This window comes from Lytechinus pictus, chromosome 3, assembly GCF_037042905.1.
Source record: "Lytechinus pictus isolate F3 Inbred chromosome 3, Lp3.0, whole genome shotgun sequence".
NCBI lineage: Eukaryota > Metazoa > Echinodermata > Echinoidea > Temnopleuroida > Toxopneustidae > Lytechinus > Lytechinus pictus.
The window spans coordinates 52,147,867-52,174,702 of record NC_087247.1 but is presented as its reverse complement, the minus strand read 5'-3'; the positions used below and the strand labels follow the sequence as shown (position 1 = coordinate 52,174,702).

Genomic DNA, 26,836 nt, shown 5'->3' with positions numbered 1-26,836 from the left:
TCTGTGCATCCATGCTTCACAAAAACTTGTGCACGACTTAAAAACAAATTATCATAAAAAAGAAATGGTTCAGACCTCTTCATTTTATTTTATCTAAAAAATAATCATAATAATACATGTGACTTATAAAGCGCCAAATCCACTCTGTTGAGTGCTCAAGATGCATAAAGAAATTAAGAAGTAAAAAAGAAGGTTTTAAGAAAAATAAGAACATTTTTAAAAGACCCAACAGAGATACAATTTTTGATGTCTTTAGGAATTCTGTTCCATAGTATGGGGCACGCATGAGCAAAGGATCTCCCCCCCCCCCCCCCAAGTTTTTTAAACTTTTGGAACCTCAAGCAAACGAGATGTTGAACATAGATTAATAAAAGATTGTATTGGGAAGCAGATCCATGAATGCAATGAAAGGCACGCAAGAAAATCTTGAAAGTTATCCAATCCGTGATAGGGAGCCAGTGCAGCGAATTCAGAATTGGGGTAATATGTTGGAATTTGTTTGACAATGTAACAAACCAAGCTGCATTTTGAAGCTTTCGAAGCTGTGATAACTGTTTCTGGAGTAAATTGAACAAAAGTCCATTACAAAAATCAAGACAGGAGGAAATCCAGGCATGATAAAAATGCTGAGATGATGCACCCCACCCTCTCCTAACTGTTGGCGTTAAGATTATATTGATGCTATATCAGGTAAACTGAGCATCATCCATGCTTTCATTAATAGGTCAAGGGAATTATAAATATGCCACAAATATAACTGAATTTTGTATGGAAACAGATAAGCTTTACAGCAAGGTGTTATTAAATCAATATCAAAGAGGGAGTTTTGCTGCTATATCAGGCAATCTTATACAACATCAACACATTATCATCACTTTAGTACTAAGTAATATGAAACCTATAGAAATACATCTGGACTGCACATGTAAATACTAAAAAGGCCTGTACTTGTGTGGGTTCTTGTTGAAATCTAATGAAGATGTGAAATAAGCATATACTGATGATGTTGCACTATGAACTCAACAGTGGAAAGTCAAAACTATGCCATTAATGGTAACTGCCATGGTAACATTGCTCAACAGCCAATAAAGTCAAGGTTTAACAGATTATAACATTGACAACATCTCCAACAGCCATCAGCACTTTTTAAAGCAATATGCTCCTTCCAACAATATCACAGGATTTTTTTTTATCAAGACTTTTTCATGGAATTGGAAACCTACCTCTTTTTCCAAATCACGTGTAAGTTCTTCTATTCTTGGATCCTCTCCTGTTCCCACACGTCTGTTGATAGTAGACACAGTAATGGTGTTGACTTTGCTGCTTCGTGTTTTGATTTCCCTGGTACACATTGCTTTGTGTGATTGTTGAGGTTTTGGTGTTTCAACACCAACACTCCTAACTGATTTTGATGATCCCGATTCCGTGCGACTGAATGACACACCCTCTTCTTCCGCACTTATGGAAATATTACTACAAATGGGTATGTTTTGGTCTGTCTCTTGATCAGTGGTTTGGTCAGTTTCTTGATTGCCAGTACCTTCAAGTTGGGAGCTGGTGACCTTGGAGATTGCAAGATTGATCACTTTGGAAATCATATCAGACATCATGTCCTTTTTGTCAGCATCTTCCTTTATGTTACCTGTTTCCACATCATCTTCAATGTAGTTTTCTGGTCTTTGCTCATCTTCATCTACTTTATCTGCATCCTCTTGGCCACTGCCCAGAGCATCTGTGAAGATATCACTCTTATCCTCGGCACTATCTGTACCATCTACAGCTTTACGAATCTCCTCTTCTGTACCACTAACCTCAATGTCCTCAAGGATGATAACATCATCTTCTGCCTGATGAAGAGACCCAGACCGATAAACCATCTCAGTACTCCGTCCATCATACTCCTCTTCCTGGCTACTGCTATCGCTCTTCTCTCCCAAAGACTTCATATCTGTTGGTCCCTTGACATCTGACGGCCATGATCTAGCAGCATTCATATTATTCTCCCTACTGAGTGATACAGGAGAATGACCCGACTGCTTCGTGTTATTGGTTAGCACAGACTCTCGTCTCAATCCTGCCTCTGCTTCTTGAGCAATGGCAGACTCTTCCCAGTTCCAAGGAGTGGAGCTATCATTCTTTGGTGGGGAAGTCTTCACATTTTCTGTTCCAAGGGAAGGAGTACTTGTAAATACCAACTTCTTTTGAATTGTGTCATCTTTCTTTGGAGAAGATTCATTCTGTTCCTCTTCAATTACACTGGCAAACATGGTAGGGCTTGTTTTCGGTACTTTCATCAGATTTCCCTCATCTTTCTTCATAGGCAATGCATTCACTTCCTTTTCTGTTTTATTGCCAGCAGTGGAAGGGCTTGTGAACACTAGTTTCTTCTGAGTTTCCTCAGGATCTTTTTTATCTGTATTTCATGTGAGAAAAGCAACAGAAATACAACAACCTCAGTGTAACCACATTTACACATAGTATTTATCGATTGAGTTGATTTTAATGGGAGGGAAATTCCAAGAATTGTTTAATATCATACACTGATATGAAAGGTTCAATTACAGAGTTGTTCATTCATTGCACTAATAACATAATAAATCAATTAGTAGGAATATTGCAAATGCAATTGATCACTTAGAACCCCGGATAAGTCACTTAAACAATATGTTAGTTAACATTACAAACTCTGATGACTATGTTCATGACATGACATAAAAACAAAACTGTTAATTCCTTATTCATATAGATATGACATTGATGTTAAATTAAATTCATAAAGTTAGTGGTTCAATAATTACATTTCTAAAACTAATATTGATCTATTATGTTTACCCTTCTATATGAAATACTAATATATTAATTTCATTAATATTACTACATATCTATTATCTATTTATTCATTTATTCTAATTGTATTTATTCATTAAATTATCAAACTATCATATCATTAAATCTTTAACATTGAATATATTCTTAAGTGAACATTCATGTTCAATTATTGTACCTTTTTCTTCTAATTTTCTGAAATCCTCATAGTATCCACCTCCCATCTTTCCCTGGAGGGGTGTCATCTCCTTCCAATCTTCATCCTCCCCTGGGAGAGGGTCTAAAAGCCACCAGCCCTGCTTCTGCTCTCCCTCCCAATCTCCATCATCTCCTGATGATTCTGAACCTACAGGCAATATAGACCAGTCAATACAAGGCAAAAGCGATTTTGTGTCTCGCCCACTTATGAAAACAACCAGAAATATCGTGATTTGCTAGGGCACGCAAGAGAATTGTATCGAAACTTCATTGTGAAATGACTGGGATGGAATAACACTTGTCATAAGAGTCTTGCACGTAAACTTTAATGTTGACTTGAAAATAATCTTTGACCTTACCATGTGTCCTCCGACTGCAGCCTAGGATGCAGGTCCCCTAAGTACATCAACCATCCAAGTTTGGTTGAAAAGTGACTTATGGTTGCGGAGTTAGGTGTCATACGAGAGTCTTGCATGTAAACTTTAACGTTGACCTGAAAATTACCTTTGACCTTACTATGTGACCTCCGACTGGAGCATAACATGCAGGTCCCCCAAGTCCATCTACCATCCAAGTTTGGTTGAAAAGTGACTTACGGTTGCGGAGTTAGGTGTCTTTAGAGAGTCTTGCATGTAAACTTTAACGTTGACCTAAAAATTACCTTTGACCTTACCATGTGTCCTCCGACTGGAGCATAACATGCAGGTCCCCCAAGTCCATCTACCATCCAAGTTTGGTTGAAAAGTGACTTACGGTTGCGGAGTTAGGTGTCTTTAGAGAGTCTTGCATGTAAACTTTAACGTTGACCTAAAAATTACCTTTGACCTTACCATGTGTCCTCCAAATGCAGCATAACATGCAGGTCCCCCATGTCCATCTACCATCCAAGTTTGGTTGAAAAGTGACTTACGGTTGCGGAGTTATGTGTCATAAGGTTTGTGACGGACGGACGACATTTGGATCCCTTAGTCTTGCCTTCACCTCTGGTGGGCGTGACAAAAATGACTCTAATGTGGAGTCTGAACCTGTCTGTACAGACTGGTTCCAATATAAGCAGTGGTGATGCAAGGACACTGTAATAGGGGGGGGGGAGATGACCTGGAGCTGACCTCATATTTTTGTCTCCTTTCAATCAGAGTGGTTATTATAGAGTTAAACTGCACTGAACTCTCATTTTTGAAATCTTCTTCTTTCTATCTTCCCTTTTTTCTCCTCTTTTTTCCTTTTTCCACCACTTGAAATATCAGAAGGGGGTGGAGGCAATTGATATAAACCATTTATCATACATAAATCATGAAATATAAGAATAAAGAATATCACCAAGGAAGGGCATTACGTGTCAAAAAATTCAAAATTTAAATTTAACAAGAATCAATTGCTGAAAAATTTTCACAGGCCCACTTTTGTAAGATGGGAATATTAGATGGTATAATTCACATTACTTTCATTTGTAACAAAGCTTGAGACCGGCTGTAACCCTGAAAACAATGGGCCATTTTGACGCCCCAAGAAGGCGTGGGAGGTGATCTCAGCCATCGACCAAAAATTGCCTTGAAAATCAGCATGCATATTAATTACCCATGGTATAATCTTCAATGTACACAATGGTCAACTCAAATTCTCTGAAAAAGCCCAATTAATTATGCTAATTTATGAACAAGATCAAAGGTTTACTCTAATCAATAACATAATGATCTAAAACTGCTAATATTTTACTCACAGACTCTTTATAAAATTGCGATCAAGTGCAATCTAAAAAATAGCTGTATCACATTTTTTTTCTTATTTTAAATTTTTTTATAAAGTATGTTATTTCCTTTTTTTCTGACTTTTGGTTTTTTATTGATTTTTGATGGAAATTTTTGGCAACTTTATTCTCATCATAAACAAAATTAAATGTACTTCAATCATGACACAAACTTGATTTTTGGCTAAAAACACCATTTGCATTGGATTTGTACACAAATTCTCATTCTCAAGCAATTTTGGGTTTGACATGCATTTATGAAATGTTGCATAATTTCAGTACCGTGTACCCTGGAGTCATAACTATGGTCTCAAAGTGTTGTGTAAGACTTGAAGGAAAAACCTCATGGAATGATGTGGCACCAACTTTTCATCCTCCCATTTGTTATGGTTAATCATAAATCCATAAGAAACCAAATGAAAAACAGTGCATAATGGAAATACTGAAAAGGGTGTGGACACTTAACATTATAACAAGTGGAGCGCCTCTGGCAGTCTCACCTGCATTACGTGATTCAATATAGCAGCAGTGCTGACTTTGAAAACCACTATAAAATAATTATTCCCCCCAAAACACCATTCATATAATGATACAATACTACGTTCATTGACAATCAATTACATTTGACCTTGATCATGCAACCTAAGACTTGTCAGTGATACTTGATTACCCCTATATCCACATTTCATAAATTAAATCTATGAACTTTGACAGCAATCTAATAATTACCTCCAAAATGGCCAAAGTTCAATGACCTTAAATGACCTTTGACTTTGGTCATGTGACCTGAAACTCACATGAGATGTTCAATGACACTTGATTACTCTATGACAAGTTTTATGAACTAGATCCATACACTTACAGAGTTATGATGGTTATTCAACAAATACCCCCAACATGGCCAAAGTCCATTGACCTTTGACCTTGGTCATGTGACCTGAAACTCTCACAGGATATTCAATGATATTTAATTACTCTTACGTCCAAGTTTTATGAACTAGACCAATACACTTACAGTTATGATGGTAATTCAACAGATAAGCCCAACATGGCCCAAGTTCATTGACATTTGACCTTGGTCATGTGACCTGAAATTTGCACAGGATGTTCAGTGATACTTGATTACTCTTGTGTCCAAGTTGTATGAACTAGACCAATAAACTTTCAAAGTTATGATGGTAATTCAACAAATACCCCCAACTTGGCCAAAGTTCATTGACCTTAAATGACCTTTGACCTCAATCATGTGACCTGAAACTCGCACACGATGTGCAGTGATACTTGATTACTCTTATGTCAAAGTTTCTTCAATCAGATCCATAAACTTTTAAAGTTATGATGGTAATTCAACAAATACCCTCAATTTGGCCAAAGTTCATTGACCCTAAATGACCTTTGACCTTGGTCATGTGACTCACAATTCAGGCAGGATGTTCAGTAATACTTGATTAACCTTATGTCCAAGTTTCATGAGCTAGATCCATATATTTTCTAAGTTATGATGACATTTCAAAAACTTAACCTTAGATTAAGATTTTGATGTTGACTCCCCCAATGTGGTCTAAGATCATTGACCCTAAATGACCTTTGACCTTGGTCATGTGACTGAAAACTCATGCAGTATGTTCAGTAATACTTGATTAACCTTATGGCCAAGTTTCATGAACTAGGTCCATATAATTTTTAAGTTATGCTGTCATTTCAAAAACTTAACCTTCGGTTTAATAAGATTTGGTGTTGACGCCGCCGTCGGAAAAGTGGCGCCTATAGTCTCACTCTGCTTCGCAGGTGAGACAAAAGGCAGAAAAATTGCTGCAAATGTGTATGAAAATTTTCAATACACTGCATGCATGTTAGATTTGAATTGTTATTGCACTTACCATTGTCAATAGATGATTGTAATTTAGGTATATTCTTAGATTTGCTATCATTATCTAGATCCCATGTCTCATTGCCTGGTGACTTTGGTTTGAAAGAGATGGGGGATTTAGGTTTGGGTGCCACTGGTGAAGGACAAGGTTTCTTGCTTTGCTTTGGTTTATCTTCTGCCTGTTGATAAAATAAAATGATGTTGATAAAACTAAATCAAATTTGACAACAAATGTTGGGGAAAACGTACATGTAACTTGTCTTTAAAAATATATTTTAAAATGTTACTGCCTTTACAGATATGAATTAATAAATGATATAAGCCTTTTTATGGCTTTTTTTGTGCATGCCCCATTTCCGTTCATTGTTTTGTTCATATATATTGTTATAATTATGCGCCAACCATACCATTATGCCACTATTTGTTCCGGTTATGTTCTGTTGATACCTTTATTTTTGTTTGTTATATTTTCTTTGTATATAAATTTTGTTCTCATTGTGTTCTTTTCAATGATTTTGGAAATAAATGCTCGTGTTTTTTCCCTTTCAATAATGATGAAATGGCTAGTGGGGAATATTTGCCCCCCATCTTTCAACCCCAAACAAAAACATTCAGAACTTTATATTTAAACTTTTTCTTCCCAAACTTCTAAAAACTTCCCACAAGTTGAAAAAATGTTCAAGAAGATTTGTGTACTTATTGTAAAATGGAGAGGAAAGGGGGTGACAAAAGTTGATAAGATTTGGTCATACCTCCTCTTCTTGCCATGCCAATGAAACAACATCTCCATCGACCTTAAAGATGTCTCCCTGTCTGAAGAAGTCCTTCAGACCACCAAGATACTTGATACCCTGGCGCATCCATGGTGACAATCCCATAAACACACTTAGAAGTCTGCTATCAGTCACCTCTATTGGTCCATGCTGCTGTAACACAACCCCAAACATGCTGGGGGGAAATGGAGGGAACAAATAGATAAAATTTGTAAAGGTTTTTTATTTTTATTTTTAATTGTGTGGAATCAATCATTTAATAACTAGGCCCGTTTCGGGTACACGTGTACATGCCCGGTCAAGTCAGTGCACGTGTTGGATTCCATGACCGTGTACATGGTAGCATCTGTATAAAACTTGCTTGGGAGTTGTAAACAAGTGAATAATTATTTAATTGAACACAATTCTATTGCCATGCTCACAGCCTCACATTAATTCTAAGTTCTCAGACACTGCACGAGTTTTAATCACTAAAATTCCACTTTCATACCCACCCTTGAAGTTCCATATTTGCGCAAGAAACCAAGGCGCTCACTCATATTTTTTTATGAATGAAATCTGTCTTGGGCCGGCCTGGGGCGCGGGCAGCGTTCACAAATTTTACATACGATGCAGTGACGTTATGATCGATAAAACTAGCTATGAGCTTTTTGCCGCGCCTTAATAACTACTACATACTTGATTTTTATTTCCCCAAAATGAAACCATGTGTAATTATGATGCCTATTTGCCATTAATTTGAAGTTTATTTTTATCCTAATTCGAGTCTCACTCGTCTGTTCATGCTGAGATAATTTATTCACGATGAATTTATTAATGGAATTTATCGTCATCGATCGCGCATGCGCATTGTGCTTTAATCAAACCAGATCGAAATTGATCTGAAAGGAAAATCATGAAGCGATCAACGTAAAATATATATTGCTTTCATTAACAATATTTCTTATTATGAACATAGAACATTATTTAATCGTAATATTTTTACAATAATTTGCAAATGATAATCATTATTGAATTTAGAGCTTGATGTTATTCAATCCAATCAAATTTGTATTTCGTTTCCATTTTTTATGACGGACATCACAAATTCCGTAACGAGTGATGGGCGCACTTGTCTCAAACAAGTGGAACGCCTCTGGCAGTCTCGCCTGCATTACGCAATTTAATATAGCAGCAGTGCTAACTTTGAAAACTACTATAAAATAATCATTCACAAAAACATCATTCATATGACATAATATCACGTTCATTGACCATAAATGACATTTGAACGGAGACTTAAGACTGTCAACTACACCCATGTCCACATTTCATTCACTCTATCCATAAACTTTCAAAGTTATGATGGCACTTCAACGATTACCCCAACATGGCCTAAGTTTATTGACCTTAACTGACCTTTGACTTGGTTTCGTGACCTGAAACTCACAGGGGATGTTCAGTGATGCTTGATTACTCTTATATCCCAAGTTTTATGAACTAGATCCATAAACTTTCAGTTAGGATGGTAATTCAACAAATACCCCCAACACGGCCAAAGTTCATTGACCTTTAATGACCTTTGACCATGGTCATGTGACCTGAAACTCAAACAGGATGTTCAGTGATACTTGATTACTCTTATGTCCAAGTTTTATGAACTAGATCCATAAACTTTCAGAGTTAGGATGGCAATTTAACAAATACCCCCAGCACGGCCAAAGTTCATTGACCTTAAATGACCATTGACCATGGTCATGTGACCTGAAACTCGCACAGGATATTCAGTGGTACTTGATTAACCTAATGTCCAAGTTTCATGAACTAGATCCATAAATTTTCAAAGTTATGATAGTAATTCAACAAATACCCCCAACTTGACCAAAGTTCATTGACCCTAAATGACCTTTGACCTTGGTCACGTGACCTGAAACTCGAGCAGGATGTTCACTAATACTTGATTAACCTTATGCCCAAGTTTCATGAACTAGGTCCATATACTTTCTAAGTTATGATGTCATTTCAAAAACTTAACCTTCGGTTAAGATTTTGAAAATAATTTTCCCAACATGGTCTAAGTTCATTGACCCTAAATGACCTTTGACCTTGGTCATGTGACCTGAAACTCAGGCAGGATGTTCAGTAATACTTGATAAATCTTATGTCCAAGTTTCATGAACTAGGTCCATATACTTTCTAAGTTATGATGTCATTTCAAAAACTTAACCTTAGGTTAAGATTTGATGTTGACGCCGCCGCCGCCGTCGCCGTCGGAAAAGCGGCGCCTATAGTCTCGCTCTGCTATGCAGGCGAGACAAAAAATTATATCATGTCAGGATTGATTTTCAAACATCATCGTTGCAGAAACTCTTCTCACGATTGTAATATCACCATAGAATACAATTTTACATGACAAAGCAGAGAAAATTACGTTTGATATCTATTCCCATCAATTTGAAGCTTGTTTGTGCCCAACTCCGCATTAGAATTCATGAATGGAAAATTATGTCATCAATCGCACATGCGCAATGTGCTTCTTGATCTCGGAGACGTCCGGTATAATTCCATTTTCCAACATAACATAACTTTGCTGACATTACCAATATTTTTAGTATGGCCATAGAATTTTATTAAATCGTAATAATTTAACAATAATTTACATCCAATAATCATTCTTAAAAATTTAGAGCTCAATTTGAGACATTCGTATTTATTTCGGTCGAGTCAGTGCTCTGCAATTATCCTGAGTCTAAAAATGGATTATCAAAAACATCATTATCAGGATTAATTCTCGAACATCGTCATTACTCATATTCCACAAACTTTTCTTACAATCGTTATATCAGCATAGAATACCAATTCAAATGACTATCCTGAGAAAATTACGTATGATATTTATTCCCATGAATTTGGAGGTCATTTTGGATCCAACTACATCTCTGCAAAGTTGGTCTCCGCTAGGCTCACTTGTTGGGCAGCAAGCACACCTGTCGTTTCGGGCGGGAGAGTGAGTGTAGTATAGGGGCTGTAGTGTGTGTGCGAGTCTGGACTGTGACTGTGTGTTGACCGAGAATTGTTCAGATCGAATTGATTCTGCCTTCCATTTCATTTTATTTCAAACGTTAGGCCTATTATGTTGTCATCTGCAAATATCATTGTTTTTTATATTTTGGGAAGACTTCTGCTTGGATACCCTTTTTTTAGTTGTTGTTTTGTGATCATGGAAAATACAGACGATCTTTATCTGCATCCGGTCCCTTGTGCAACGCTTAACCCAGCCCTCAGTGCATTTCAGCCAGGTCATGACGGAGCAAAAAAAAAATTGACTTCATTTTCCCGCCTTTAAATTTCGATGCATCAATGTTCGATCGAATTAAAGCTGTTTACAAAATAATCGATATGGCTTAGGCCTAATGCAAGTTATATTTATGTAACATAACTGGCTCTCGGTGTTTACAACGTGTACAAGACCGTAAAACAGGCCGTGTACACGTACATCAAAAATAGACTTTCAAAACGGGCCTGTTAATAACACATTCTTTCAATTCTGTCAAAATGTGTATTGATTCTAAGATTTCCTCCATGTTTCTGTTTTATGCACTTTGTTCATAATGTAGCATATTAATTGAGAATGCTTGTCAATTATATTTCCTATTAATAGTATTATGTAAAGGCGGTTCAGCATAATTATGTTATTACATTAAACTTTTGTAACATCTCAGATTTGTAGAAATAAAATTTAAAATGAAAATGAAAGTGCCTTTCATTTCAGAAAGGACACTTTTGGAAAGAATTTAGAAAATTGATTTACAACATTAGAACATGAACTTTTTGAAAATAAGTGGATATGTGCAAAGTGAGCATTCCAGGTTTGTTGCATATTGTATACAAGTATTCTTACAGACAAAAACATTAAAACTAAAAATGCTGAATACCGAGAGAACATTTTTGGACAGAAAAAATCAGAAATGGCAAATTTTTTGTTAATGGTCACGAAAAAAATTGTAGCTTTTCACAATTTTAAAATCAATTCTGTTTTGTTATTAAATAATGCCTAATGTTAAAGATGTGGTCTCAAAATTGGAAACATGGGAATGAGACAGTATTTTTGGCCCTAAATATTGAGAAATGGTAACTTTTGAAAGAATGTATTTTAATATGTTTAAACTCTTACAGGTTGCTCTAACAGTGCCCAATGGCTTGCAATGACTGGTTTGAGATCAGTCTTTTTATGATGCGCTGATGGTATTTTTTATGATATACCCTGATTGTAAATACCACTGACCTTCCATGTCTAGTTACAATTTTTTAATCTAAAAGTAATAAAGCATAGTTATAGAATAAACTTACAAAAAATTGTACTACCATACTTGACCATTGAACAATGACAACACTACAGAAAAGCGTTAGGCCTGTATTCTGAACTCGGGTTTAAATTAAACCCTGGTAAAGTTGTGGTTTAACTATGGAGAGCACAAATCCCTTACAGTACCTACACATTCAATTTACTAACTCATATGACACCCGATTGTTCACAATTGTCTGGGAATAATAACTGAAGTATTTTTCTTCATTATGAAAGCAAAGGGGGGAAAAATTAGCAAACATAAGAAATATACAATATAGACAGATTTTTTAATTTTGGCTCCCTATAATTTTAGCACAGAGTTGGACTGTGGACAAAGTTAAGCCTGAATACAAAATAAGGCATTTGAGGTTTAAATATGCTATCATAACAAAAAGTGAACTGATATTGAAATTATAATAAAATGATTATTCTAATATTTATGTTGTTAGGGGAAACGTTCAAATTTATTCATCCAGTACTTGTATGGAAATTGACATAATGATAATGAAACATATCAACAACCAGTATAGAATACAAAATGCTTCCAACAACCATCAAAAAGGAATTTTAAAATTGTTCACTGTATTCAGTAACAAATGTTCATCAAATGTACACGAGAACTGAGCAAAAATTTCAGAATTCTATGGAAGGGACTGCTTTTTTGTCAACTAGTAAAAGACTTACCGATACAGATCTTCTTTTTCAGATTTGTTGAGCTTCTTCTGGTCATCTATGGATGCTCCTTTAGGCGAAGGTGTTTGGGGGCCTGGGCGGAATAAAGGGGGAGGTGCAGAAGGAGTGGAACCTTGGTGGGCATAGCCACCCATAGCCATACTGTGTGAAGGAGAAAGACCTGAAGATCTACCCCCTCTCTGAAAATTATCTTGTTGCATAACTGGACCTTGGCTGTCTTTATGTAGAGGAATATGGCTGGGCAATAGAGCCCTGGGCATGAACTGTGGTTGAGGTGGAGGTGGTAGGTAAGCAGAGCGACACATTGGTGTCATCACAGGAACTGGTGCAAAGTTGGTAGGCAGCATTGGAGGACCCAACATGCTCTGTTGGATGTTCTGTATAGTTCCTTGCCTATTTACCAGAGGCCCAGGTCCACATTGTCTTGAATTCACTTGGTTTGAGTACTGCACAGGATACCTTGAATACATAATCCCAAAGATGAATACCGGTAAAGAATATCAATTCAACATTGTATGCTCATCTAGCACTTAAATACACCAGTAAATAAGCCCTGCAATTATAAGGAATGAACAAACAAGATGGTCAATTTAAAATGTCAGCTAGGTAGGAGGAATGAAAATTAATTGAATAAATTTTTGAATACCAAATGAAATGTATGGTAGTGGATCGTATTACCGAACACTTTTCATGAATTCAATCATATCAAACACATTATTCTCATAAAATTCACCAAACTTTCACCATAAATACACAACTACCTACAAAATATAAATATGTAAAAATTTTGTTGAAATCGTTTTTCTTCTTTACAATATTAGCTTCCAATCGGACCCCTCTTCGCATGTGAAATATTTTGGGCACTTGAAAAAGGTATTGTATTACCGAACGTGTGTTGTCTATGGGAAAAATTGAGAAAACAACTAAATCACCGATGAGCTACTTTGACCATATTTTATTATTTTTAGAATATTAAGACTTTGAAAATGTGTTTTTTACCATTTTTCATCATCTTTCTATTCAAGTTCCATTGAGAAGGATGTTGCAAAGTTTTGAGCCTATAAAATTATTTTCTGACGCCTACGATGCGCGTTCGGTAATACAATGCCGGTCGGTAATACAATCACTCACTATACCTTTACTATTGTTTCCAAGACAGAATATCAACCATCAACATTAATTAACAATACAATTCAATTAACCAGCAACAGACAAGCTACAAGAAAAACTTTGAATATTTTTTAGTTTTAGAGACCTCCCTCCACCAAAAAAATGTTTAAAAAAATAAAAAAATATGGTCAAATTAACAAACAAATAATTACCCAATAAATTTGAAGGAAATGTTAAACCCCAATATATTTCAAGCAGGTGTAAGAATCCTTCAGTTATATTTAACTTTTTGTAAAGACTCCTATTTTATATGTTTAGAACTCTGAGGTTTTAAATCCATTTTGTTCACCCCTTAATAGACTGCCTTTGTCACATGCTAAACCTGTTTGATCTCACTAATGAGGTACCATCTTGTCTCACAATGAAGCTATTGACCTGGGTAGGAGGTGGATGGCTTTGTGACCATTGACACACATGAACATACATCAGCTATTTATAGAGACAATCACTTTAAACCAATACCAAAAAAGGGGCTTTCACAGTAGGACAAATTTACATGACAGTTTAAAAAATGGTAGAGTGAGGATAATCACACATGAAAAAGGTCTATTCATGTGGCCATAATTTGAATAGACTCCTCTATTTACCAAAGGATGGTTCATAAAGGACTATAATTATGGTAACAAAGATGCTAACAGGACTCAGCAAACATTTAGAATCAGTTTCCATGATAGATTTATTAACCATACCTCAAAGTTACCATAATCATAAGTTAAAATGAAATGGGGCACTAGGTCTTCAAGTGCACTTCCTTCTTTTATTCTTCATCCTTTAACATGTTTCCACATTTACTTCATTTAATATTCAACATGGAAAGAATGTAAATTCACAACTCATTTCACCACAAAGAAGATACCCTTATCTTCAGAGAAATTAGCATCTTTCTGATGCAGGAATCCTTCAAGCATCTGTTCATTACTTAACCTTACACTTCATCATGACAAGAGCCTCAAAGCACCTATATTATAGCAGAATTCAAAGGCAAAATATCCTCCTTTTATAATGGCTTTCCTACATTCCCATTGTTTTAACTATGATGAAAACATTTGGTAAACGAGACTGACTTAAGGGAAGGTGCCTACTAAAATGGATGAACATCTGTCTGGGTCAGAAAGGAAGATCAAACTTTATAATTTACCCTTGGTTATGACTTGGTGGGCCTCCTGCAGGATACATATTTTGTTAGCTGTCCAGCAATGTTGGTAGATGTCCTGATCTCTCTTCAGTCCCTGATGCAGTATACCAGACCTAACACTTTAGTTAAAGGTCAAGTCTACCCCAGAAAAATTTTGATTTGAATAAACAAAGAAAAATCAAACTAGCATTAGGCTGAAAATTTCATCAAAATCAGATGAAAATTGGGGAAGCACGCATCCGGTATAGATCACCTGGGCGGAGGGGGAGGGGGTGGCACTGGAACCGAAAATTTAACCAATCTAAGCATTTTCAACAGCAACGGATTAGGATTTTTCACTTTTTAATTATGTTTATGTAAAAATTTTTTTCAATAGTACGGGGTGTTGTATACAGCCCCTTCCTCAAAAATAGGAAAGGGGTATCCCCCATTCCAGAATTCAGTTGTGTGTTAAGTCACGTTTTAACGTTCAAGTCCATCTAAACTTCCAAACTTAAAGGTCAAGTCCACCCCAGAAAAATGTTGATTTTAATAAATAGAGAAATAACGCTGAAAATTTCATCAAAATCGGATGTAATATAAGAAAGTTATATTTTAAAGTTTTGCATATTTTTCACAAAACAGTGATATGCACAATTCAGTGAAATGCAAATGAGATGGTCAATGATGTCCTTCACTCAATATTTCTTTTGTTTTTGGTTTGAATTATACAATATTTGTTTTTTTACATATTTGACAATAAGGACCAACTTGACTGAACCATATAGTATTAAACAATGCTAATTTCACAGGTTCAGGGAGGAATTAAACGCTGTTTCACTTGACAATGATAAAATTAGAATATTTCATATAATAAAATACAAAAGAAATAGTGAGTGGATGATGTCATCTTCCCTTTCATTTGCATACTTACCAGGTAAGCAAAACTTTAAAATGTCCTTTCTTATTTTTTACAACCGATTTTGATGAAATTTTCAGTGTTATGCTTGTTGGATTTTTCTCTTTATATTCGAATAAATTTCTAGTTGTGGTGGACTTATCCTTTCAGGTTCATAATAATGCGGCATCCAACTTGAATGAGTGGTAACAAAAAAAAATCAACTTTTCTTTGTTACAGAGGACTCCAATCTGAAAATTCCCTCAAGTTTGTATTAAAAGCGAAATGATTAAATATTGATCTGACACTGATTAGCTAGTGTCAATTTTCGATGTGTAAGAGACTGCCTCATAGTTCACTCATGATTTCCAGTGAATTATGGTGTATTCATGAAATGGACACTACATATCTTTTGACCAACATAGAAGAAACTTCTTATGAGTATATTCTCACCATGAAAAAAACTCAATACGACCATAGGAAGGCTCACTATCTTTTTTTTTTTTAATTGATTCAGTTTTTCATTCATTCAAATTGAAACCCACTATGGATATTACAATTCATGATATTTAATGTAATTGTAAACTATCAACTCACACTAACATCAATATTATGGAACAAAATGTTTATTTGCTGAATATAAGAAAGATATTAATACACCAAATTAGAACCTGAAGTTGAAAAAGAATACCATTTTCAAGTTTTGACACACATTTTTCACCATTTCAAGACCTGATTGGAAACAGAATATTAAAATATACCAATATAAAGCTTATAAGGTACAAACTATATACCGGCATGTGCAAGTTTCAGGATTATGCCAAAGAGATACAGAAATCATGTAAGAATCTATAAGAAAATTGAAAAGTATAACAAATTAAGTTGTTACTTCCCCAATGAAATGTTTTGAAGCTGCTTTGGATACATGTAGAAACTGGAACAAGTGGAAAGCCTCTGGCAGTCTCACCTGCCTTACGCGATTTAATATAGCAGCAGTGCGGACTTTGAAACGACTAAATTAACTAATTATTCACAAAAAACACCATTCATATAATAAAACACTATATTAATTTACCCTAAATGACCTTTGACCTTGATCATGTGACCTAAGGCTCGTGCAAAAAAAATAAAGTGATACTTGATTACCTTTTCAAGAACTAGATCTATAAACTTTCAATTTTATGACAGCAATTCAACAATACCCAGAACAAACTTGGTCAAAGTTCATTGACCTTAAATGACATAAAACTAACGAAGGATGTTCAATAATACTTGATAACTCTTATGTCAAGTTTTATGAACTAGAACCATATTACATAATTCCAAGGTTATGACAGCAATTCAACAAATAGTCCCAACATGGCCAAAGTTCATCAACCCTTTATGACCTTTGACCTTGGTCATGTGACGAAATTGGCACAGGATGTTACGTGATACTTACAGTGTAATTGCTCTTATAAATGTCTAATTTTTATGAACTAGAACCATAAGCTTTCACAGTTATAATGGCAATTCAACAATTACTCCCACCATGACCAGAGTTCATTGAGCCTTAACAACCTTTGACCTTGGTCATGTGACCTGAAACTTGCACAGGATGTTCAGTGATACTTGATTACTCTTATGTCCAAGTTTCATGAATCAGATCCATGAACTGTCAAAGTTATGATGGTAATTCAACAGATACCCCCAATTTGGCCAAAGTTCATTGACCCTAAATGACCTTTGACCTTAATCATGTGACCTGAAACTCAAGCAGGATGTTTAGTAATACTTGATTAACCTTATGTCTAAGTTTTATGAACTAGGTCCATATATTTTCTAAGTTATGATGACATTTCAAAAACTTAACCTTAGGTTAAGATTTACCTTAGGTTAAGATTTTGGTGTTGATTCCCCCAACATGGTCTAAGTTCATTGACCCTAAATGACCTTTGACCTTGGTCATGTGACCTGAAACTCAGGCAGGATGTTCAGTAATACTTGATTAACCTTATGGCCAAGTTTCATGAACTAGGTCCATATACTTTTTAAGTTATGCTGTCATTTCAAAAACTTAACCTTCGGTTAAGATTTGTTGTTGACGCCGCAGTCGGAAAAGTGGCGCCTATAGTCTCACTCTGCTATGCAGGCGAGACAAAAAAATTGAATTGCAATTGAATAAACAATAGTAAACATTATTTAAATGAATAAACAAGTGGAATGCCTCTGGCCGTCTCACCTGCATCACGCGATTCAATATAGCAGCAGTGCTGATTTTGAAAACTACTATAACTCGCACAGGATGTTCAGTGATACTTGGTTACTCTTATTTCCACGTTTTATGAACTAGACCAATACACTTATAGAGATATGATGGCAATTCAACAAATACCCCCAACGTGGCCAAAGTTCTTTGACCTTACATGACCTTTGACCTTGATCATGTGACCTGAAACTCGCACAGGATATTCAGTGATACTTGATTACTATTATGTCCAAGTTTTATGAACTAGACCAACACACTTTCAAATTTATGGCTGTAATTCAACAAATACCCCAATTTGGCCAAAGTTCATTGACCCTAAATGATCTTTGACCTTGATCATGTGACCTGAAACTTGCACAGGATGTTCAGTAATACTTGATTACTATTATGTCCAAGTTTCATGAATCAGATCCATAAACTTTCAAAGTTATGATGGTAATTCAACAGATACCCCCAATTCGGCCAAAGTTCATTGACCCTAAATGACCTTTGACCTTGGTCATGTGATGTGAAACTCATGCAGGATGTTCAGTGATACTTGATTAACCTTATGTATAAGTTTCATGAACTAGGTCCATATATTTTCTAAGTTATGATGACATTTCAAAAACTTAACCTTAGGTTAAGATTTTGATGTTGATTCCCCCAACATGGTCTAAGTTCATTGACCCTAAATGACCTTTGACCTTGGTCATGTGACATGAAACTCAGGCAGGATGTTCAGTAATACTTGATTAACCTTATGGCCAAGTTTCATGAACTAGGTCCATATACTTTCTAAGTTATGCTGTCATTTCAAAAACTTAACCTCAGGTTAAGATTTGGTGTTGACGCCGCCGTCGCCGCCGCCGCCGCCGTCGCCGTCGGAAAAGCGGCGCCTATAGTCTCACTCTGCTATGCAGGTGAGACAAAAAGCAGGACAAACTGTGATACGAAACCATGCCGAGCGGGGCCCTGAGCTGAAAGAGATTGACTCTGGAAAACTGAACATGGCTCCAGGGTAATAACAAGTGGAATGCCTCTGGCCGTCTCACCTGCATCACGCGATTCAATATAGCAGCAGTGCTGATTTTGAAAACTACTATAACTCGCACAAGATGTTCAGTGATACTTGGTTACTCTTATTTCCACGTTTTATGAACTAGACCAATACACTTATAGAGATATGATGGCAATTCAACAAATACCCCCAACGTGGCCAAAGTTCTTTGACCTTACATGACCTTTGACCTTGATCATGTGACCTGAAACTCGCACAGGATGTTCAGTGATACTTGATTACTATTATGTCCAAGTTTTATGAACTAGACCAACACACTTTCAAATTTATGGCTGTAATTCAACAAATACCCCAATTTGGCCAAAGTTCATTGACCCTAAATGACCTTTGACCTTGATCATGTGACCTGAAACTTGCACAGGATGTTCAGTAATACTTGATTACTATTATGTCCAAGTTTCATGAATCAGATCCATAAACTTTCAAAGTTATGATGGTAATTCAACAGATACCCCCAATTCGGCCAAAGTTCATTGACCCTAAATGACCTTTGACCTTGGTCATGTGACGTGAAACTCATGCAGGATGTTCAGTGATACTTGATTAACCTCATGTATAAGTTTCATGAACTAGGTCCATATATTTTCTAAGTTATGATGACATTTCAAAAACTTAACCTTAGGTTAAGATTTTGATGTTGATTCCCCCAACATGGTCTAAGTTCATTGACCCTAAATGACCTTTGACCTTGGTCATGTGACATGAAACTCAGGCAGGATGTTCAGTAATACTTGATTAACCTTATGGCCAAGTTTCATGAACTAGGTCCATATACTTTCTAAGTTATGCTGTCATTTCAAAAACTTAACCTCAGGTTAAGATTTGGTGTTGACGCCGCCGTCGCCGTCGGAAAAGCGGCGCCTATAGTCTCACTCTGCTATGCAGGTGAGACAAAAATGGCAATCAATTTTTTTTCTTCTGAATGCTCCCCACCAAAGTATTTTTTTACCCTTACATATATAATGTAGAATAAAGTTTAAATTTTGTTTAACAATAATACAGTACCAGTAGATCTATACATCAGTAAAATAAATACATCAAATTTCTATTGCATAATACATTTTGTACATGCATATATATGTTTCTACTCATTTATTATTAATATTAAGCATGCATCGATCACCTAAATCGAGCCTGACATGACCTGACAATCATTTGAATAAAAAATAGTAAATAAGGACCTCCCTCATCACTGCTCTCGAAAAACCCGCACGATCAACTACTTTCTTTTTTTACTTCAGGGATGCCACTAGGTGTCCTCCAAAAATACTGAAACTTATCGCGTGCAAGGACAGTGTCCAAGAACAGTGAATTGGGGCATTGGCGGCGGAAGCCAACAAATTTAGGGGGGGGTCCACCTTAAATTTTGGGATGGACACAGGTAAAAAATTGGACAAGCAAAAAAAAAAAAAAAGTTATCAACAGAAATGTTAGGGGGGGTCCGTTCCCCACCTCAAAATTAGGGGGGGGGGGGAAGGAGTGATCAATGACTTTGAAGTCAAGGTTTGAAAAACTGACGGTAGTTAGTTGTTGTGTGTTGCTCCTAGAACGCTAGACCAAAAGCTTCAGTCTCTGTATTTTGGTTGTTCTGCTGAACCGCGTTGGCTCCACTCACCAATACATAGACTGAAGAGTTGTTGGCCCGTACGTAAAGACAACGGATCAGCTCCCTGGGTTACGTATCAGCATGCAGCAGTAACGTTAGATCTAACATTCGGCGGAAACCTGATTTTCGGATCGTGTTATGTACATAAAATGTCACATTATAAAAAAAATAATTACATCCAAATTTACAAGAAAATATATAAAATTCAGAAACATCGTACCTTAGACGGCAGTTACCGCTAATTCCTTTCAAATGATGATCAAAACATAGTCATCCTTTCGTTGGTCATCGTAAGCTGCCATCTTAGATGACGTCTTCATCCCTTACAGACGTATATACCAGTCGCTATTATATCAAGATTCGTGCCGCTGCTTTGCACTTGTCTATGTGCGTGCTTTCGGAACTTGTCGCTCGCATTGATTGGCCAGGATTTATTCTAATTGGAAAGCCTTCATAACTCAATGAACGTAGTGGGTAGTGCGCGCGTTTATAAATTATGTACTGTATAATAGCAAATATCTCGGGGAAATATCTCTCACTCGGTCGATCGACATGCATCGCAATCGAGAGAGAGAGGGGGGAAAAAACAAGGACTTTCTGTTTTTTTTAATACACAGAAAACAGGAAAAGTCGGAAATACAGAAATGAGACAGATAGCAGGGAAAAAGACGGAATTCCATATAAAGACGGAAAAGTGGCATCCCTGTAATACTTGGCCTAAATGTTTGATTCACTTTTCCATAGTGATAGTGTACGGCGCTCAGTTCAAAATGGTGACTCGCAGTGGAGAAGTGAATCAGAAGAATTTTGACGAAACTTTTGACGATAGGAGTAATAAATTTAGTGAAAGATCTGTGTCAGAAGGGGAGGATGATTTTTTTTAATGGATATTGGAAATAGTGATGAGGAAAGTGATGTGATTATTTACAATATTTCCCCCAAGTTGCTGTCGGTTGTAGTCCCAAATAGATCTAACTTGTTAGTCCCAGTTAGTAGCACCAGTGGGGTTAGTGCGCATTACAGCCTATATAGCAGTCATAAGCGAAAATTCAAAATGTCATAACTTTCTTATTTTACATCCGAGTTTGATGAAATTTTCAGTGTTATGCTTGTTGGATTTTTCTCTTTTTACTGAAATCAACTTTTTGTTGGGGTGGACTTGTCCTTTAAGTTTGGTCGTCTGGTGTCACACAGAGTGAGGTACTGTGTAGATCTAAACAGGGTATTACTTCATCGGGGGGGGGGGGGTTCTTATTTTTATTTGGCAACCAGTCAATTTGACTATTTTTTGCCATCATAAATATTGTATTATATTATATTATTAACGTTTGTTTTCTTTGAAAAAAAAAAAAGTTAAATGAATAAAATAAAATTCAAATATTTCTTCTTTTTTTTCTTTTCTATGTCTTTTTTTAAAAATAGGATATCTACTAGGATTTAATGACGAATAGGTGTGTCTCACAATTTAAAACCAGGGCTTTTACTGAAAATATGTTATATAGGCCTACTACTATGCAAATAAAACCGAGGATGGAGATGACAGAGAAAGAAATAAGGAAAATCACAGCTCCAATCCTACACCCGTACCAGAGTATGGGGATACGTCTGTCCCGTTGATGTGAACATCAACGTCAGTGAAGTCTCGATCTTTCCCGGAGACAAGACGCCTTTAAATCCTACCTACTTTGGGAGACAAGCCCTTGTAGGATGGAATGTGATTTTGGGTGAGTTTGGGAGAAAAAAAAATCAATCCATATCCATATGCATACGTATTCATCATTTAAGTATAAGTAAACCGTAAGGCAATTATCTGAAGGCTATACATGTTTGGTTAGTCATGACCATATATAGATGTAATTGCAAAATAAACAGTATTTGGCTATAATATACTGTAATTAAAAGTAATTAAGAGCAGTCCAACTTGAACATAAAACTTTTTCTATTTTTTTTGTTTTCTTCTTTCTCAATGCTTCCTCCACTTTTCTCTCTCTCTTGTAGTTCTTTTTGTTGTTGTTGTGAGTTTGAATATCCCCCATGAAGCTCAATTTTTTAACTGCTCCTCGAATAGCTGGGTAACTGATGAACTAGATCGACAAGATCTGATAGGACTAGAATTAGTCTATCATGGTTGGGCTCAATCACGAGATAATTGAACAATAAATGATTACATTTTTTTTGTAATTGTAATTGAAAAAATGTAATTGACTTCAATTACTGTCAATTACTTTACAATAAACTTATTTAATTAATGTCTTAATTTCATGACCTTTTTCATGTCAACTGCTTCAGCATCAAAGAGAGTACAACAGCAAGAATGCGTGCTCTTTACCTAAACCCTTCATCTTGTCAGTTTCTCTGTAACTGAGAATTATGTTGAAATAGGTGGTAGTAGTCTATGTCTATTTACAGAATTAAAATTGGTTTCGTTTATGAATTTTCAAGAAAGTAGGCCTAATTGTAGGCATAATTGTAATTGACAAAACTAATGCAGACTGTAAATTGAAAAAAATATATTTAAATTGAAAAGTAGATCTAGATCTAATTGTAATTGAACATTTCTTCAATTACGTTATTGTAATACTGTATGGCAGTGAGTCCAAACTTCGCATGTGTCCATACTTCATGGACGGTCATTATCTAAAAACTAGCCAATATCCTTAAAATCTTACTTCATCAACTTAAAAAGCAACCTAAAATTACCGTTTGGCATAAGTTTCTTTAGGATGAGTTCAGTATTCATGAAAATATAGACAAAAGATTGGCAAATTTGTCACTCTTAGCGCCCATTCCGAAGAAATCTGATATTCTCAACAAGCATCACGATATCAGCATTTTGCAAGCAGATATCATAAAAAATGTGATTTGAATGTGGTACCGGTACAGACTGATTCTATGGCATTTTGTCCCCAACCTGATATAAATATCTCACCTTATGAGCTCGAGTTTTTGTTTAAATCTCCACAAAAACTTTGGTCCGCGAAGTTAGGTCACACTTTTTCAGAACAATTTTCCAGCACAGCGCGCATTCGTCGATCGGAATAGAATTCTTAGATCGTGATACCGCCGAAACCCCTTGACCTACTTCACATTTTCGTCATTGATTTTATAGATTAGGATCTAGCCGTCAATGTGGTAACTATTTATTGAATTGGTTTTGTATAAATTGTGAATATTTTGTGAACAAATTTAAGCCTGATTAATATTTTTGAAAAGTCCGCAAAGTTAGGACACCGCATCATAATTGAAAAAGTAATTGAGCTCAACTCTGTAACATGTAGACAAGATAGGTTTTAATTGCGACTTTGAAATCTAGGTTAAATCTAACCCAGAGAGCTCCCGCCCGCGCAGCGGGTGGGAGCCCAGAAGCTTACCGTGTATTTGACCATATTCACCGGACTAGGGTGATTTATGGTCTAAATATTTCTCCAAATGAATTGTGAAAACAGAAAGTATACAATTACCACGATTATATGGATGAAGGTCTAACGAGTGGCAGTTTCCTGACATCTGGGCACAGACTGGAACCTAAAATAAACGAAAAGTTCTCTCCTCTACCCCAGTCTCGATCGGCCATTTTGTTACGATTTTTAACAAAAATGGCCGATCGAAACGGGGGCAGAAGGAGAGAACTTTTCGTTTTTTTGAGGTTCCAGTCTGTTCCCAGATGTCAGGAAACTGCCACTCGTTAGACCTTCATCCATATAATCGTGGTAATTGTATACTTTCTGTTTTCACAATTCATTTGGAGAAATATTTAGACCATAAATCACCCTAGTCCGGTGAATATGGTCAAATACACGGTAAGCTTCTGGGCTCCCGCCCGCGGGCGGGAGCTCTCTGGGTTAGGTTAAATCTAGTCTTAAAGTTAAACATGGCCTAGAAATATCTAGAGATGATTATCAGATTATAAGGCCAAACTTTTTAAATTTAATCTAGATCTAGGCCTAACTTTATTTACAAAGTTCAGCAAAACTATCATTATGAGAATGATTGTTCAATTAAAGTCTAACGTTATAATTCTTTCACAGATTTTTCAGAACCAACCAGTCACAAAGCTAGATCTAGATCATGCAGGAGCTAACCATTACGTCTTACCCCCGTTTGAAAACGGACCGCAGATCAGATGGCAAACTGCGGTATTTCACCCCATTTTGCATTTGAAAATCTAAAACATCATTTCCAAGCCCTGGGGGTCGTTTCATAAAGCTGTTCGTAAGTTAAGAGCGACTTTAACAACGACTGGTGATCATCGCCAATGGTTTGTACCATTTACCGCAAGACATGATCACCATGCAGTCGCTCTTAACTCACGAACAGCTTTATGAAACACCCGCCTGATCAACCCCGCTTGGCCAGGTAATCCCCACAGGCCAGATTATGAGCGTTGAGCCAAGGACGAAATGATAAACAACAGCTGTGTATTACGTAAGTCTTCTCTGCCTGTAGAAGGACCTTCGGAATTAAATTATTGTATTCGATATTTAATCATGTTTTCAAAGGCATATTGTATTCAGAAATTCAATGCTAGACCATTTTCAATTTCGAACGAAGAAAATCAACCTCGAAATAAGGAAAGTAAGTGAATAAAAAATGGCGACATGTTTTCTCGGACCGCACTCGGGCTGTTGTGTTATCTTCGGACCGAGGTCAAGAAACAGGTGTTTTGATAATTACATTGCATGCCTGTGGCAGTATGGTTTTCGTATTCGGAGAAGAGAATTCATTGAGAAAAAATGGGGTATAGTGTCATCAAATGGAGGTATTTCGTCATGAACGTTAGATCACAACATTCAACTTGAAAAAGTCTGTCAATAAAAAAATTCATGTGATCTTGACTGGAGTTGAAGACTGAGAAAGCTTTTCAGTAGTTCAGTGCAGTGTCTTCAATTCAGTTTCTAATCTAAGGTCTCAGTTTTGTAGAAAATGTGGCCTCATACTCACAGACACTGCAATGTTGACGTTCTTAAATACCGCCGGCCGGTAGGCGGTACCGTATATATGCAATCACACATGTTAATGTTTGGACCTCGTTGGTCCTAGGGCTAGGACTCAGTAGGAGAGGATTTGACAAGCGAGTGACAATTGTCACACCCAACTTACTTTTGGCTGTTCATTTCATGATTTGCTTTTCCTAAAGCTACGATTGGTGTCAATGTCACACACGAGAATGGACAAGATGATAAAAAATTTTGATACAGGATTTCAGGCAACTCGTAAGTCGTAGGATCCAATCGCTCACCAGCGCCGGAATTTGTTCTCTCTCTAGCTCTAGCTAGCTAGCTCTAGATCCTTTAGCTACGTTACATCTCGTTGAAAAAGCGCGCATGTTTCACCCCGGCCCCCGCGCGGCCCACGTGCAAAAGAAAGTGAGAAAAGATAACGTTCGCGAAACTCCAGCGCGCGCAGCTAGCTAGCTGGCCCGGAGGCGAAATTATTTTTCCCACCGAGTTCTGGACCAACATATGAATATTCATGACTTGCGTCTTCGGATTAAGAGTACGCATGCGCGTGGACTTGGCCTCGACCAGTGCCGATCTCAGAATGAATTGGCATCGTCAAATCACCGGTACCCTTACATAGTGACATAGGTCTTATAGGCTTAGATCTCTATATATATATATATATCCAATCCTTAAACACTTAATAAACTAGCTGCCATTAATGGCAAGACATGTGCTAGGGTAGGGCTAGCTTAGGCTAGCGCATTAACTTTACCTCAAATCTGGACCTGTCTAATGCCTAATACTAATAGGAATAGCCGACTAATGCCATGGTTAACTTCGAACTTGTTAATTCCGAACTTTACGTTTGATTAGGTTTGGACCAGACCAATATTAGCTTATTTACCATGGTTTAATATGTCTAGTCCGTATACAGAACCAGTCCTAGATCTAAAATAAATATCTTAGTTCTAGTCTATAGTCTCTAGATCTAGACTCTGATCTACGCGCTATCAGCATGGAACCACTAGTGTACCAAAGGGGGGGGGGGTGGGGGGCAGACTGCCCCCTGACGAGTCACAACTGATCCAGGGGACGTGCCCCCCCCCCTTGAGAAGCCTAATTTGTAATGTCAAAATGCAACGAAAAAAGACGGTATGTCCCCTCTTTTGAACGTGAAGATCTTTTTTTTTCTTGTCAAATTTTTTTCAGCTACGAAATCCTTAATTTTGGGTGAAGACGGGGATCAAGATCACTGACGTTAATTTGTGCCTGACGTTAGAATACGTTCCATGCACGCACTGGTGTACCTAGGATTTTCCAAAAGGGGGGCAAATTTTTTAGAGGATATTTCGTCCGCGAAAAA

The 26,836-nt window shown here is 36.6% G+C and overlaps 1 protein-coding gene across 1 annotated transcript in view; it reads right to left on the bottom strand.

Moving 5' to 3' along the window:
• Positions 1 to 25,972, bottom strand: part of LOC129257042 (uncharacterized) — a 44,457-nt gene extending 18,485 nt beyond the window's left edge. Inside the window, exons 1-7 of the mRNA XM_064097344.1 lie at positions 25,631 to 25,972; positions 14,743 to 14,877; positions 12,426 to 12,893; positions 7,394 to 7,589; positions 6,652 to 6,820; positions 3,005 to 3,172; positions 1,224 to 2,413 (exon numbers count right to left, since the gene is read on the bottom strand). Coding sequence (XP_063953414.1) covers positions 1,224 to 2,413; positions 3,005 to 3,172; positions 6,652 to 6,820; positions 7,394 to 7,589; positions 12,426 to 12,893; positions 14,743 to 14,780 — 2,229 coding nt within the window. The 5' untranslated portion in view covers positions 14,781 to 14,877; positions 25,631 to 25,972. The remainder of the gene's footprint in view (positions 1 to 1,223; positions 2,414 to 3,004; positions 3,173 to 6,651; positions 6,821 to 7,393; positions 7,590 to 12,425; positions 12,894 to 14,742; positions 14,878 to 25,630) is intronic.
• Between the last annotated feature and the right edge of the window lie 864 nt (positions 25,973 to 26,836).